The sequence below is a fragment of the Schistocerca americana genome, chromosome 1 (genome assembly GCF_021461395.2).
Source record: "Schistocerca americana isolate TAMUIC-IGC-003095 chromosome 1, iqSchAmer2.1, whole genome shotgun sequence".
In the NCBI taxonomy this organism is placed as follows: domain Eukaryota; kingdom Metazoa; phylum Arthropoda; class Insecta; order Orthoptera; family Acrididae; genus Schistocerca; species Schistocerca americana.
Window position 1 is genome coordinate 427,870,061 of NC_060119.1, and position 17,889 is coordinate 427,887,949.

General features: G+C 43.1%; 1 protein-coding gene across 2 annotated transcripts in view; it reads right to left on the reverse strand.

The window, feature by feature from the left end:
- LOC124624220 (serine/threonine-protein kinase Nek8-like) overlaps positions 1-17,889 on the reverse strand; it is a 183,090-nt gene that overhangs the window by 85,597 nt on the left and 79,604 nt on the right. For both annotated transcript variants that reach the window (XM_047149094.1, XM_047149093.1), the window contains exon 2: positions 5,093-5,183. In XM_047149094.1, coding sequence (XP_047005050.1) covers positions 5,093-5,183 — 91 coding nt within the window. The remainder of the gene's footprint in view (positions 1-5,092; positions 5,184-17,889) is intronic.

The window sequence follows — 17,889 nt, forward strand, 5'->3', positions numbered from 1 at the left end:
CATGTGAACAGCGGGCAGAGGAAGAGAGACAGCAGCCTTTGCTGCTATATTGGCTGCCTCGTTTCCGTGTATACTAATATGCTCTGGAATCCAGAGGAATGCCACAGAGATGCCCCCCCCCCCCCCCCCATCGCCCCCAAGTGGAGCATGTGGAGGCAGTCCTGAATCCAGTGGACCAGAGGGTGGACGGAATAATGACCTTGGAGGTTGAGAAGAGAGCTGAGCAAATCCAAGCATATAATGTACTATATCCGCTGACAGCTACAGATATATTAGACAGTCTGGAGAACAGCGTAAAGTTCCGCTCCGCGGTAAAAACCAACCAACTAGTCGGGAAGCCGAAATCTAATACAAGAGTCGTCAATAATATAGACATTAAAGATGTTCTTCGAGCTATCAGTGTAAATAAATCCTCCATTTGTGTGCATAGAGCAGCCCGACGATAAACGATAGAGGGAGGCGGGGGGGGGGGGGGGGGGGGGACTGTCCTCAAAGGTCACAGAGAAGATTGGTTGGGGGGGGGGGGGGGGCGAAGCCAAGGTGGTGTCATACCCCCATTTGTCAAGAAATTGGAAGGAAAGTGAGTGTAGCAGTTGACGGAAGTGGACTCCCAGTGGTGTTAGAGAGGAAGAGCTGCCTGATACCCTAAATCCAAGGAGACTGGGAGAAAAAAAAAAGGCATGGGTCAAATGACCAGGCAAGGACGACAGATGACTAGCGTAATGACTCAGATGGACAGGTCGTCGATTGGACAATGGAGGTTCAGCCATCCCAGCGTAAAGGCTCTTCACGGGTTTAGGATAAAATGTTCCAGACGCTAAATGCAATCCACAGTGGTGGACAGAATCTAGACACTAAAGAATAGACGACTATGCAGAAAAGCAAAATATGCTTCCATAGTCCAATTTCGAGCACACTAAGGCACGATATAGGCAGAGGAGCACCACCCAGTCCGCTCCCCAAAAGGTACCACTCAGAACACGAAGGGTGTTGAGGGATTGCTGACATCGAGCCAAAAGATATGAAACGCGGGAAAGCCAGCACAGTTTTCTGTCAAACTTAAGTCCCAAGAATTTGGCAACGTCCATGAACGTAAAGTCAACAGGGCCTAGATGTAGGGAAGGCAGATAAAACTCCATACGACGCCAAAAATTTACATGGATGGTCTTACTGGGAGAAAATCTGAAGCCAGTTTCGATGCTCCATAAGTGGAGGCGATCGAGGCATCCTTGAAGGCATCGTTCAAGAAGGCTGGTCCATTGAGAGCTGTAGAAGATTGTAAAATCGTCGACAAATGGGGAGCCAAAACCATCGGGAAAGAGACAATCCATAAATGTATTTAATGCAAGAACAAACAGTACCACACTTAGCACAGAGCCCTTGGGCACTCCCGTTTTCTTGGGAGAAAGTACGGCTAGAGTAGTGTTCAAATGCACCTTAAATGTGCGCTCTGTCATAAATTCAAGGATGAAAAGGGTAGCCGACCGCGAAAACCCCAGGAGAACAGTATGCGGGGGATGACTGTCCTGCAACAGGTATCGTATGCCCTCTCCAGATCAAAAAATATAGCTACCATTTGGAGTTTCCTGAGAAAATTGTTCATGAAAGAAGTGGAGAGAACAACAAGATGGCCAACTGCGGAACGATGCTTTCGAAAAGTTGTTAAAAAGTTTTGAGACTCCAGCCACCAGCCTAAACGGCAGTTTACAATATGCTCCAAAAACCTTACAAACACCAATCATGAGTGAGAATCGGTGATAGCCGGAGTGGAGATGTTTGTCCTTTCCCTGTTTCCAAACAGGAATGACCATAGCTTCCTGCCATCTTCTGGGAGTGGTACTGTAGACCCAAAGTCGATTATGAAGGTGAAGCAGGTAGCACAGACTAGGGTATGAGAGATCCAGCAACATTTGGACATGGATGCCATCTAGTCCCAGTGCAGAAGAGCGAGGAGGAGAGTGCATGTCTGGGTTCCCATATAGAAAAAACGGCATTCTAGCTTTCGCCATTTTGAGAAGAAAAATCAAGAGGTCGCTCTTCCACTACCCGTTTCTTCAGGAGAAAGGCTGTTGGGCAATTAAAAGAGCTCTAAATCTCAGCAAAGTGTCGACCCAATGAGTTAGAGATTTCGACTGGGTCCACTAAGGTACCCTGCACATGAGGGGAAAAACTGGATGTGCCGGATATTCGTCGAATTCGTTTCCAAACAACTGATGAGGGAATAAAGATATTGAAGTAGCTGGTGAAGAAATCCTACCTTTTCTTGCTATTACATCGCCATCGCACACGTAACTGCTTATAGCAGACACAGTTGGCCAACGTAGGATGATGGAAAACGCGAAGAGCACGTCTCCCCTCGTGTATTGCGTTACGGGATGCTTTGTTCCACTAATTCACTAAAGACGCTGGGGCAGAGGGAAGGTATGAGGTTTTGAACGTTCCTGGGCTGCAAGAATAGCTTCCATAACGTGAGTGACCTGATCGTCAGTCCTAGGAAATTGACTGTCATTAAATGTTGCTAGGAAGGAGAAAAGAGTACAATCGGCTTGGGCACATAGATGGCAGTTGTGGCTGTAATCGAAGGACTCATGGAAAATGGTCACTCGCGTGTCTATCAGCAAGAGCGAACCATTCAAAGCGCCGAGCTAGCCAAACACTACCGACCGAAATGTTTAATGAGAGTAAGTTAACGTGGAGGTAGACAAAAATTATGTTCTCAACTGTTGAAGCAAACAAGATCCGCTAAGTGGAAGAGGTCAATCAATAAGGAGCCTCTCGAACAAGGAAGCAGAGATACCGAAAGCAGGTGGTGGGCGTTGAAGTCTACCACCAGCAAATAGGGGGGTGGGAACTGACCGAGGAGATGGAGATCGACTCTTGCCATTGGTATGGATGATGGTGTGGATGATGGAATGTATATGGTTCAAAGAGGGAAGGTGAATCCAGAAAGGGAAAGATTTACAGCGACAGCTTGGTAGGAACTCTGTAAGGCGGTTGGGTGATAATGGATAGTATCGTGGAGAAGAATCATAATTCCCCATGTGCCGGAATACCAGGAACACAGGGGAGATCAAACCAGACTGATTGGAAATGAGGGAAGATCATGGGAACGTAGCTTTGTTTCCTGAAGACAGAAAATGACCCGGGAGTAGGATCGTAAGAGGATTGACAGTTCATCCTGATTGGAGCGAATTCTGCAGATATTCCAATGGAGACTTTACATAGGATGGACGAAAAAAGGAAAAATCTCACCATGATTGCCGTCAACTTAGCAACCGCTGAGAGCCGGTGGCCGATGGCGTGGAATGGCATTCAGCCAGAGGCAGAAGATTCTGATCCATGGGTTGTTCGGGGGCAGCTGCTGCCGTCAGTGATCGGCTGGTTGACCAGCCACCAGTGGTGCATCTTGGCGACACGGAAGACAGCTGAAGGCAGCTACCACTGGGTGGCGCTGTAGAAGAGACACGCCATGGTGGAGGAGGAGAGGAACTGTTTCTTATGAGCCTTTTTGGAAGCAGGATGTTGAGATGAAGGAGGAGCTGATGGTTGTGAGGTCTGGGCATGTAAAAAATTTTCACCAGTAGGCTCTTTTTTGGGAGTTGTGGCGTCCGATTTTCGGGCCTGTGATTTAGCAGAAGCCGATGAAGATTGAGTCTTAGAGTGAGCGGGTGATAGTGGGGAGATGGAACGAGCGATCTTCGGGTTGACTATCTGATGACTGTGGCACTAAAGGTGAGACTGCAAGTCTGCATGGCTCCCTCCATAGTACGCCGAGGAGAGGCGAGGACAGTGCTATATTTGCGCACTGGGAAGACACTGGGTTTTCTACTAGGGAATAACTTACGAGCAGCTAAGGTAGACACCTTTTTCTTCACTCAGATTTCCTGAATAATTCGTTCATCTTTAAAAATAGGGCAATCTCTGGAGGAAGCAGAGTGGTCGTCCATGCAGTTGATGCAACGAGGGGCGTCCCTGGCACAAGATTTTTCTCACTTTTTGTGGCTTTTGTATGCGAAAGATCCAATTTGAAAAAAATAATTTAATCAAGTAGGATTCGGACATTCCTTATTTAACGGATTTGTTTATTAAATTTAATGAAGTTAACTTGCAGTAACAATGTGACAGTTTAGATCTGACGAAAACGAAGACCATCGTAAAAGCTTTTCCTGTCAGAATTAAACTAATGAAGCACAACATTGGATGGCACGAATTTTCCCCAGTTTGTTAGAGACAGACTTCTTAGACGACTTCGTTTCACCCTACATCCATCATTTAAATGTCTTTCACATTGAGTTTTGACTAGCTTTGAGGATGGTTTTGCTCAATTCTTACTGTGGTATTGAAGAAACCGATTTACTGGAAGGCAATCCCGTATCTCGCCTAACAAAAGTGTTATTGATAATGATGTTTCCTTGGCGCTCTCAAGCATAATTAGGACCTCACCACCCCATCTCGTCCGGCTGTGTCCTGACGACTATAGGAGTCTGGGACTGTATCCCTGTAGTATTATAAGAAGAAATGATCGGAATAAGCGCTAACGAGTAACTTAAGGTAGAAAGGGATACAAGCGATTCTACCTTCAGATAGAGGTACCTGTTACTTATACTGTATTATGGACTATTGCGAGAAAGTTTTTGATAGCTTTATTTTTAATACTCTTGGAAAGGGCTCTCAGAACCGTTGCCAGTCTTCTTAAAAAATTTGGAAATCACTGAACGAAGAGGTTTAACGTTCATCTAATTAAAGCTGAAGCCAAACAAAAAATTTGCTCCCACTAAAAGCATTTATGTATTAATTTTATTAAATCCGCATTTTGTGTCGTTTAAATAAACAGTAAGTTTTCTACTCGACACTTTTATAGTTAAACCTACAGAAGTCAGTGGCACTGTATCAGCTATCAAAAACACATTTGAAATTGATGAATTTGTAGAAATTCAGTGTATGAAAGGCAGAGGGTTTACCCAGAACAAAACAACTGGCATGTAGTCTACGAGGCAAGAAAAGCTTGGGACCCTTTAGTCTATACTCTAGCAAAGAAAGCATGTACCTTGCAACGAGAAGTGTGCGAAATTTGCGTCGCAGGGAGCCTTACCGCCAGTTCGCTGTCAGTCATCTGCGAGATGGATACACGCTTCACGACTACCTGCTGGCCATCCGAACGCCTCTCGCAGAGATGCACTGCTCTAAAACAATAAAATGGGACGTAACAGAGAGTCTTGCAGTCATGCAGATATCCAAATTACTCTAATGTATATTGCGCTGTCAACTTCAGTGTTAAGATTTCACTAACCTAGAGGGTGGTTACAATTACACTTCTGCTACTTGAGGCAGTGTAGACGGAAAACTGATTGCTGTATGGGTACCCAACTTCATAGGTATGATAGTGTCACGATTTGCCATTACGCGATGGTATTGGTACGGCGACGAAGGACTGAAAGAAGCATCAGTGTGCATTACAGTTGCAGTCAAGTCAACTTGGGTCTGGACAAGGGGAACAGGACTTTACTCGTAAACTTTTTCTTATCAAAAACACTGTACTTTTCAATATTTGTGGTTTACTTATTCTAGGATTGAAGACAACTGTGTAAGTAGAAATGACATGTTTAATGTCACAATGTTAGCACAAAAATGCACGCCTTTACACAGTTTTCAATGTGACAACAAAAAACAGTTGTCAGGATAACTCATCTCGTCAACATCAAAAAGTGAAATAATCCTAAACACAACAATATTAAATATTAACCCTCAGAAGGTTAAATTATCCTAAACACGACAATATTAAAGTTTAACTAGAAGTTTCTTTACACAATTGTTCCTACACTTATGTTATGATGGTCAGTACTACAAAAATCGTCCGATTCTGGCTCAAAGTTCGGCACTATTTTTAGGATAACAAGTCTACGGTGGATAGTTAGCTATGTGACAAATTGAGCAAAACATTACCCAAGGTCACTCGAGTTTATAGTGGACGTAAACTGGTGAACCAACAAGTTTACGCCTCTGCACACGTTATTTACCTTAAGCTGCGATGAGCTGTCATCTGCTAGGTCGCTCTCTCTTCCGCTGAAATTCCTATAAAACTAATTCACCTTTGCTGAAGTTCCAGCAGAAACTTTCCCTATGTTTCTCTTTAGGCGAGAGAACATGTACTCATCCTTAGTCTTAGAATGTGGCGATATACACGTGCATGGTTGGAGCAGCGTGCATATTACAGGGTGATTCAAAAAGAATACCACAACTTTAAAAATGTGTATTTAATGAAAGAAACATAATATAACCTTCTGTTATACATCATTACAAAGAGTATTTAAAAAGGTTTTTTTTTCACTCGAAAACAAGTTCAGAGATGTTCAATATGGCCCCCTCCAGACACTCGAGCAATATCAACCCGATACTCCAACTCGTTCCACACTCTCTGTAGCATATCAGGCGTAACAGTTTGGATAGCTGCTGTTATTTCTCGTCTCAAATCATCAATGGTGGCTGGGAGAGGTGGCCGAAACACCATATCCTTAACATACCCCCATAAGAAAAAATCGCAGGGGGTAAGATCAGGGCTTCTTGGAGGCCAGTGATGAAGTGCTCTGTCACGGGCTGCCTGGCGGCCGATCCATCGCCTCGGGTAGTTGACGTTCAGGTAGTTACGGACAGATAAGTGCCAATGTGGTTGATTGTGGAATTTGCAGCTCTCTGCTAGCTCTGCGAGTCGATTTTCCTGGGCTGCGAACAAATGCTTGCTGGATGCGTGCTACATTTTCATCACTCGTTCTCGGCCGTCCAGAACTTTTCCCTTTGCACAAACACCCATTCTCTGCAAACTGTTTATACCAACGTTTAATACACCACCTATCAGGAGGTTTAACACCATACTTCGTTCGAAATGCACGCTGAACAACTGTCGTCGATTCACTTCTGCCGTACTCAATGACACAAAAGCTTTCTGTTGAGCGGTCGCCATCTTAGCATCAACTGACGATGACGCCTAGTCAACAGCGCCTCAAGCGAACAAATGTACAACTAAATGAAACTTCATAGCTCCCTTAATTCGCCGACAGATAGTGCTTAACTCTGCCTTTTGTCGTTGCAGAGTTTTAAATTCCTAAAGTTGTGGTATTCTTTTTGAATCACCCTGTATAATGCCTCTCAGTTCTCACAAGAACAATTAACTAACTGGCAATTTGTTTCTCCATTGTTGGAGCTAAACGATGCTACAACTAATATCAGCCGCTGTGAACGCAGTGTTCACACAAATTACTCCTCTGCATCATACAGAGCGTTATTTGCTCCGTTCTGCACTTGACGCCAGTTCAGAGAAGAGTCCACGAAAATTTCTGTCTTTTCTTATTCATAGCCGAACTGTCTCCCCACCTGGGTTCTTTCGTTCTTCACATCACGGCTTTTTTGGGCCAATAGGAGCATTCCTCTTATTTTGCGGAAACAATCTCTACCAATTGCAAGGTCCCTAACATTAAATTGCGTCAGAACTCTGGCTCTTTTCTCCTTCTTAGCGCGTTTCCGCCAATCGGATGTTTTGTGCCAGTTCCAAACGCCTAAATGCGTACACTGACTCTCTCCTGTGTACCACTCGCTGGACACATGATCGAAAATGCGTCACTGGTCTTGTTTCGTATCCATTTGGAATTCCGAAACGCAGTTTTCTAAATGATTTCTTTCCTTTCCTCCCTCAGATGGGCCATTATACTCGCTCTCCCCGTCTGAGTCACCTGGTCGGTCATTGACTTTCGGCCTAGGACACCCCTTTAAGTGGTTTCCGTGGTACCCCCTGTAGCGCGGCCTTGCCTCTGCCTTTGTCCCTCCGAATTCCAAACCAAAACGCTTCTCACTGCTTGTTTCACCTTCCGCTCAAACATGCATTATAGGAATAGTGTGTTTATTATTGTCGATTGAGTGTCATCCCTTCTTGCATTACATACTGATAGGCAAATTTGCTCATTACCGCCGAATTAAGTTAGGTGTCATATTCACCTTAACGTTATGATGTATAAAGCTCTCATGTAAGGTGCGAATCTGACCATTTATTCTGCCACATTACAACACAGCTGCAAGTTTCGAAGCATTAAAGGAATGTGGTGAGGTCACTTTTCTGTATTGGGGCTGCAGAACATGATTTAGGAGTTCGAATTAACTGATATTTGGGAATCGCTCCAGGGAGAGGCCGGCGGCCAATTGCACCACAAGCTGTTGAAGCTACTTTCACCTTGGCTGAGAATACTGGCCGCAATGTGCAATCTTCAAGCAGTGCATTAGCTGTGTTATGACAGCTGAACATTCCATGGTCTATCATTCGAGAAGTTTTGCAAATAATTTTGAAATGGTATCTCTAGTTCGGTTCCAGGCTGTCATGGACGCAGATGGTCACCACTGTAGTTAGTTATCCATATCACTAGAAAGGAACTGGATGAGGCGACAATATCTGTTCTGTCATTAGGTCTAAATTTTACACTAGTTCCAAAAACATGACCTAAAAGTGAAATCGACAGCATTGAGCAAGCTGTGAAGAGGTTAGAAGGGAGACCTGCAGGATCCTTCACAAAGGCAAAATACTGAAGAATAACTTCTCAGAGGCAGAATTCACGACTATAGATGGCCTCTGGGAGGACAATGACACAGTCGTCCTTGCTGATTACAAAGGTGATGTGAGAGTGTTGTTACAATTAGATCATTACTGACAGAAGATTGTGATGCTACAACTGGATTTGGCATACGAGTGCAAGCAAGTGAAAAAGGACCGTGCACCAGCTGTGACAAGGAATATCATCTCTCTCACCAAAAACTCAGGCCTAGACAAGGATATGATCAGAGTGCTGTCCTACAAACCGCCGCTGCCACCATAGCTTTATGATTTCCCAGATATATGCAAAGAGAGTGTTCCATTACGTCTGATAGTGAACACTATAAATCTGGCAACGTATAACCTACCTGAACATCTGACACGGATACTAAAACGTCTCGTGGGTCACTGTCCACACAACTGCAAGAACTCGACACAATCCTGAAAGAATTTCAAGAGAGATGTATGGACAATGGTGACAATCAACTTCGATGTCACGCCTCTTTTTACAAAAGTGCCGCTAGAAGATTCCATGGTACTACTAAAGAGTCACTTCGACAATGACAGGTGAAACTGCTTCAATACACACGCTCATAACCATCTTCTTCCATTTGGTGGAAAGTTCTATGAACAGTGAAAGGTGGCTACAGTGAGTCACAGCGCCAGAGATTGCGCCAAAGAGTTTTATTCCGCCGCCTCCACTGGCTGTAGTAGTTCAGAGGTTGCCGTGGGCAGTGCTTGTTGAGAGGATGTCGATAGCAGTACTATTTGTGAGCATGTCGTGTGCAGTTGTTCTGATGGGCTAGACAGCCGATGCTGTTCGATTGGTGATGTAATGATCAGAGTGTATTTTTCGTCAATATATATGAAGTAATAAAACAAAATATTTTTATTTCAAATTTCCTAACTAACAATGTCTCTTGGTCACAGGTTCAGTCAACAAAGCATCTGGCTTGTGTTCATGTATTAGAGTGTAATTCTGGTTTCTATGTGCAATTATAGTATTTCTGTGTTTTTAATTACTTCAGCGTAAATGGTGTTTAAAATATCTTGTCTTATTGAGGAAGAACCGTGCCAGATGTGTACGTTGAATCACACTTCCACACACAGAACAGTTACACTTGTGCTTTGTTGTTTGGTAGTAGTTGTTTCGTAGCTTTTATAGTTGCTGGGGACTTAATTAATTAATTGTGTTAACGGAAATTTCCTTTCATTCTTTGTTATTCTATGCAGTCAGATTGCGTACTAATACTACTCAGGGCCAACCGGTTATAATGGATTATACTGTAAATGATGAAAGTATGTGAATGCAGCTTGCCGCTAACTTGGTGTAATGTCTCTCACACACAAACCTGTACAGTAAAGTAAGGGCCTCCTGTTTTATCTTTAGGCTGATCCGTGATAAGACAGGCAAACAATTATACTAATGGAGGATTCTGCGTATTTTCTCTAATTTCATTCGCGCTCTCTCTCTCTCTCTCTCTCTCTCTCTCTCTCTCTCTCTCTCTCCTTTATCCATATACAGTTTTAAATATAATATTTCATTACGTGAACTCAGCCCAATAGAATCTCTGGTGGAGCCCGTCGTCTTAATATTCAGCGGCTGGCTTGCTGTAAAAGATCTTTATATCTATTATTATTGTTAAGCGCTGCATTCAGTTGGAAAAATCGATCGTTTGAACAATTCGTTCATTTTACGACAGATTTAGAATTTCAGATGTGTCCGAAGCCTTTTCGGACGATTTTATAAAATCTCGGTGATTGCAGGCTCTCTTCGTCACAACTGAAACTTCCCCACTAATTACAGGGCCAAGACAATCATCAATGATTCAGACAGAGAACTCATTCGTCATTCACTCTAGAATAAAAGGGTCACAAACCTTATTTCTGAGGAAAATTGTATATTCAATCCATCTCCATTACATGTTCCGTTTTCTGTTGATTCCAAGTCTTACTTAATTTGCATTTACAGTTTTTCTCTCTCTTCGAATAACCCGCTAGTGGCACAAACGTTAATCGCTCGCTTTAGCAAGAAGAAGAGCAAATATGTCTCTTTTAGAAACCCGACAATCTTTCAACAGATACTTCCGAAGCTGTCCTCGTTATCCGTCTATAATAACCATGGAGAATACATATATGTATCTCTGTTATTCCAAAGAATAAACGTACTAGAAAAATTCCTTGGCGTCGACGAGCTGTCGGCGCATATATTACTAGAAAATCCGATCAGATACTTTCCAAAAGTGAATAAATGTGGATGATTTGATTGATAATTTTTAATTATTGCGTGGTAGAGGGTAATTTTCCGTGGGGAGATTACACGGTTACGAGACTGCGTAACCGGACAGACAGCTACTAATACTAAAAATATTTTCATTTAAATAATTAAGCCCCCATGCACGAGGCGACCGCTGCTTCGGATCGTCCCTTGGAATTCTTTTGATAGTAAAAATAGCAGACAGCAGTATTGTTGTAGTTTGTAGTTTAGTAATTGTAGTCTATATTGCTTGTATAGGTTTTGTAATTGAACATTTGTAGTTGTCTTGTCATTCTTCTGATGGTATTTTTGTGGAATTTAATTTTTGATGAGTCGTACACGGGTTTGACAATTTTGTGCAATTGTGAAGGTTTTAATTGTTCGTTAGGCGTGTGTAATTTTCGTATAGTGACGAGTTTTGTATGTTTTGTAAATGATTACAAGATCGATGAAAAAGGCAAAAATGATGGATAGTCAGAATGACGAAATTGTTAGCATGGTGAACTCGCCAACACAGGAGAACAGTATGATGAATAATGAAGTAGAAAACAATTTAATAAACTAGGAAAATAGTCCAGAACCAGTTCAAAATTTTTCACAATCAGAAAATTTTCAGAATATGAGATTAACGATAGGAGATTCTGAAATAGTATCTAACACAGATAGCTTTACAGCTATGACGAAGGAAGTTAGTTTTGCGGGAAATGTTAGGGGCGAAAAGAATTTTCAACCAGTTAATATGGAGCAGTTGATGGGTGCTACGAGGGCAGTTCAATAAGTAATGCAACACATTTTTTTTCTCGGCCAATTTTGGTTGAAAAAACCGGAAATTTCTTGTGGATTATTTTCAAACATTCCCGCTTCGTCTCGTATAGTTTCATTGACTTCCGACAGGTGGCAGCGCTGTACGGAGCTGTTAAAATGGCGTCTGTAACGGATATGCGTTGCAAACAACGGGCCGTGATCGAGTTTCTTTTGGCGGAAAACCAGGGCATCTCAGATATTCATAGGCGCTTGCAGAATGTCTACGGTGATCTGGCAGTGGACAAAAGCACGGTGAGTCGTTGGGCAATGCGTGTGTCATCATCGCCGCAAGGTCAAGCAAGACTGTCTGATCTCCCGCGTGCGGGCCGGCCGTGCACAGCTGTGACTCCTGCAATGGCGGAGCGTGCGAACACACTCGTTCGAGATGATCGACGGATCACCATCAAACAACTCAGTGCTCAACTTGACATCTCTGTTGGTGGTGCTGTCACAATTGTTCACCAGTTGGGATATTCAAAGGTTTGTTCCCGCTGGGTCCCTCGTTGTCTAACCGAACACCATAAAGAGCAAAGGAGAACCATCTGTGCGGAATTGCTTGCTCGTCATGTGGCTGAGGGTGACAATTTCTTGTCAAAGATTGTTACAGGCGATGAAACATGGGTTCATCACTTCGAACCTGAAACGAAACAGCAATCAATGGAGTGGCGCCACACCCACTCCCCTACCAAGAAAAAGTTTAAAGCCATACCCTCAGCCGGTAAAGTCATGGTTACAGTCTTCTGGGACGCTGAAGGGGTTATTCTGTTCGATGTCCTTCCCCATGGTCAAACGATCAACTCTGAAGTGTATTGTGCTACTCTTCAGAAATTGAAGAAACGACTTCAGCGTGTTCGTAGGCACAAAAATCTGAACGAACTTCTCCTTCTTCATGACAACGCAAGACCTCACACAAGTCTTCGCACCCGAGAGGAGCTCACAAAACTTCAGTGGACTGTTCTTCCTCATGCACCCTACAGCCCCGATCTCGCACAGTCGGATTTCCATATGTTTGGCCCAATGAAGGACGCAATCCGTGGGAGGCACTACGCGGATGATGAAGAAGTTATTGATGCAGTACGACATTGGCTCCGACATGGACCAGTGGAATGGTACCGTGCAGGCATACAGGCCCTCATTTCAAGGTGGCGTAAGGCCGTAGCATTGAATGGAGATTACGTTGAAAAATAGTGTTGTGTAGCTAAAAGATTGGGGAATAACCTGGTGTATTTCAATGCTGAATAAAACAACCCCTGTTTCAGAATAAAAATGTGTTGCATTACTTATTGAACTGCCCTCGTATATTTAATTTGGGATCACAGATGGTAACATTGGCAACACGGTTAGACTCACGAATAGGGACATGTTTTAAAAACATGAAAGATGAATTAAAGAAAGAAATTAGAGAAGAAGTACAACCAATTTTGAATGCTCACAATAATAGATTAATTTCAATAGAAATTAGACAAAAGGAGCAGGATAGAGAACAAGAAGAAAGAGATCGCGTGATAGTACAAAAATTTTCAGAGTTACATTTACAATGTGCACACGATAAGGAAGAAATATTTGAGAGAATCGAGGAATCAGTATCAATTGACAGAATAAATAACCTAACGCAACAGTATGAACAGTTAACTACTAAATGTGTCAATACCGAAACCCGAGTCGCGACACTTACGGAAGACGTAAATAAACAGAAAGAACAGATAGGTGACTTATCGGAAAGAGTTGAGATTTCAGATAAATTGACAAGTCTTAGATTAAATGGGGACAGAGATTCAGATGATACAGCTCCATTGCAATTTGCAGAAACAGAAGAGTACCAGAACATAAATAAACATGTTGAAAATCAGGGAAAATTTAATGAACGCGTTAAAAGGGAATTTGAGGCGTTACGAAAGCAAGTCAAACAAATTGAAAGCGAAATCGTAGGAAAGGACAGTAGGAGAAATTTAGAATCACTGATACCAGAGGGCTTTGAAGAAAATTTATTTCATTTACGAGATGCAACATGAGACCGCCAGGCGCGCGAACTTGACAATAATCGACATTCGGACTGGGACAGACGCGGTAGGTCTTTGTCGCCACGAGGCGAAAACTTTGACTATAAACACTTTTTAACTGTTCGGAAATTTAAGATCTTTCGCAATTCTAAGAATGAAATACATCCATGTTCATGGTTAGATCAATTTATGTACGCACTTCCACCAAATTGGCCATTAAGTCACAAACTGGAATTTATGTGTGGATATTTAGAAAAAGAACCGGCAACGCGGATGCGCGGACTTAGAGAATGTAATAATTTAAATGATTTTTATCATGCATTTCTATCGGCATATTGGTCCGAAAACACGCAAGACAGAGTCAAACACAAGTCTTATTATGCAGCGTAATTTTAAACAGTCCGAGTTCCGCACGCCAGCAGAATACTTTGAAGACATGATTCGAAAGAATCAGTTCTTTTCCAACCCTTATAGCCGGACGGAATTAATTCGCATTTGTTTAACTAAGTTGCCACAATCGATAAGACAAATTGCTTTAGCCGGAAGATGTAAAGACGACATTGAGACTTAAGACTTTGCTACAAGAACTTGAGTATGACAATGACGACGGGACTTCTTGCAATTTTTTCAGTAACGGTAATCACAATAGATTTTCAGAGAGAAGGGATAGTGATCGGAACGGAGTTATATGGGTAATTTTAAGAATGACAGACGAAACGGACAGGACAATAGATACCAGCCTTATGACAATAACAGACGTTCTAACAGAAATTACACGGACAATTATGATAACGGAAATTCCTACGGGAATGATCAATCATACGGCAACAGTAATCGGTATCACCAAGACAGAAATTGTTCATACAACAATAGAAATTCTTACTACAGATATAACCAGGGTAGTAGATAAAACAATAATTTCAGAAGTGACAGTCGAAATTACACAAGAAGCAGTCATGCAGATAGACAGGAAAATAGAGATTTTAATAACAGACACAACCAACAATTTACATCTAACAGACAGGAGGGACCTAATTGGCATCCTCCGCGTGACAAATTCCGAGAGACAAGTGCAAATCGTAGAAATTGATCCGCGAAATAACGCGAATAATCAAAGACGTGACGCAAACAATCGACAATGACTTGTAGTTTAGGCTTCTGGCAGCAATATAGACGGTTCAGAAAGTAATGACACTACGACTTTACACTACGTACGCCTGGAAGACGTGAGAGACATTTTGCTAGACGAAAAGGAAAATAATGTAGACGCATTTTTACATCCTGTTATTGAAGTATGTGTGGGTAAGAATAAGTTCACTGCGGTTTTAGATTCTGGGAGCCCTTTTAATGTTATTAGTGAATCAGTTTTTCGTATATGTGTAAGAACTATTGCTTGTCCTGTGTTACCTGTTTCTAAAACTACAATTCAAGGAGCTATTTCTGGAAAAAGTGTGGAAGTCAAACAACAGACCAACTTCAATTTCATTTGTCAAGGATATGAATTTTCTGCTAATTTTATTATTGTTCCATTACTCAGTACACAAATTATATTAGGTATGGAGTTTCTTAACACACATAAGGCAATTTTAAACTTTAGGGAAGGAAGTGCGAACTTGACTGTTGCCGGAATGCCGATATGTTTGAAGTTTTTCGAGTGTTTAACGAAATCTGAATCAGACAGAAAATGTTGAAGGTTTCTTACTTCTGATGTTTTCGCTGAGCATTATGACGAAAATGTGTTCATTTTTGACAACGACAATAGATACAGAGACGCGATGGATGATATAATTAATAGCGAAGAATTAATTAATGAAAAGGTTAAGAAAGCTGATGTGCCAGATGACGTCGCAAGAGAAGAACTGCGCCAAATTTTGACTTCACATGCTACAGTATTTAGTCATCACACAGGAACTATACAAGGCTTACAATATTTATTTAAAGTAAAAGAACACACACCATTTCGGGGGAAAACGTACGCTAATCCTTTGGCTTACAGAGACAAGGTTAAGAGCGAACTTCAATACATGTTATATCAAGGCATTATTGAGCCAGCAGTCAGTCCTTATACCAGCCCATTACACGTCGTTCTTAAAAAGGATGGGTCAATTCGTTTTGTTCTGGACTCCAGACAGATAAATAATATCATTATTCCTGAAACTGACCGTCCACAAAATCTAGATGAACTTCAACATTTCCATGGAATTAAAGTTTTATCTACAATTGATATGCGCGCAAGTTTTTGGCAAATAGAACTTCACCCTGATTGTAGAAAATACACTGCCTTTTTAGCCTTTGGTAACTTATCAATTTCGGAAATTACCGTTTTGACTTACTGTATCTTCAGCAGCATTCATTCGTAGTTTAAACGAAATTTTACCTGTTTATGTTGGTTTTTTTTTTTTTTTTCTTTTTTTTTTTTTTGTGGTTTTAGGGCGCACAACTTCAATGGTCATTAGCGCCCTGACTACTCTAAGAATGCACCGCGAGGCACAAGTTGACAACAACTAAAAGGGAAAACACGATAAAAGACAGACTGACAGGCATAGGATTAAAAAACAGCATCATCAAATGTCCTTAGCGAGGTTTGTCAAATTGATAAAACGAAGAACACGAGCAGCTGCTCGTGGGTCATCTGCTAAAATGGCATCGAAAGTATTTGGCAGGTTAAGATCGAGGCGCAGTGTGTTAAGATCTGGACAGGACATTAAAATGTGTCTAACCGTCAGCAAGTGCCCACATGGGCAGAACGGCGCCGGCGCAGCCGTCAGCAGATGGCGATGGCTGAACCGGCAGTGTCCAATTCTTAACCGGGCTAAAACGACCTCCTCCCGCCGAGAAGGGCGGGAGGAGGAAGTCCAAGCCACGGGAAGAGGTTTTAAGGCCCGAAGCTTGTTGTCGGTAAGTGCAGCCCAATCGGCATGCCACAGAGATAAGATGCGCCGACAAATCACCCTGCTAAAATCGGACGAAGGGACACAACAAGAAGCTGTCCGAGGCTGGAGGACCGCAGCCTTGGCCGCGGCATCTGCAGCTTCGTTCCCAGGGATACCGACATGGCCAGGAACCCACATAAAGCTAACTGGAGAACCGACGTCCACCAGCTGCTGAAGAGAGCGTTGGATCCGGTGTACGAAAGGGTGAACCGGGTACGGATCACTGAGGCTCTGGATGGCGCTCAGGGAATCTGAGCAGATGACATAAGCAGAATGTCGGTGGCGGCAGATGTAAAGAACAGCCTGGTAGAGGGCAAAGAGCTCAGCTGTGAAGACCGAACAATGGCCATGGAGCCGGTATTTGAAACTTTGTGCCTCGACAATAAAGGAACACCCGACCCCGTCATTGGTCTTAGAGCCATCTGTATAAATGAAAGTCATATTAATGAACTTCGAACGAAGTTCCAAAAAACGGGAGTGGTAGACCGAACCGGGAGTGACCTCTTTTGGGAGCGAGCTGAGGTCAAGGTGAACGCGGACCTGAGCCTGGAGCCAAGGTGGCGTGCGGCTCTCGCCCACTCGAAAGGTTGCAGGGAGGGAAAAAGTAAGGTGTTGAAGGAGGCGACGAAAGCGAACGCCAGGGGGTAGCAGGGCAGAGACATACAACCCGTATTGACGGTCAAGAGAGTCGTCAAAAAAGGAACGATAAGACGGATGGTCGGGCATTGACAGTAGCCGACAGGCATACCGACAAAGCAGTATATCGCGCCGGTAGGTGAGTTGCAATTCGCCAGCATCAGCATGAAGACTCTCTACGGGACTGGTATAAAATGCTCCGATCGCAAGTCGTAAACCCCGATGTTGTATGGAGTTGAGGCGGCGTAAGATGGATGGCCGTGCAGAGGAGTATACGAAGCTCCCATAATCCAGCTTGGAGCGGACGATCGACCGATATAGACGAAGTAGGACGGTTCGATCCGCTCCCCACGACAGACCACTGAGAACACGGAGGACATTTAAAGAACGGGTACAACGGGCGGCCAAATATGACACATGTGGAGACCAGCTAAGTTTCATGTCAAATGTAAGGCCTAAAAATTTGGTTGTCTCCACGATTGGGAGAGCAACGGGACCGAGTCTTAAGGACGGTGGGAGAAACTCTTTGTATCGCCAGAAGTTAATACAGACCGTCTTCTCGGCAGAAAAACGGAAGCCATTGGCGACACTCCAGGAGTAAAGACGGTCAAGAGAACGCTGCAGACAGCGCTCCAGGACACGTGTACACTGCGCGCTGCAATAGATGGTAAAATCGTCCACGAAAAG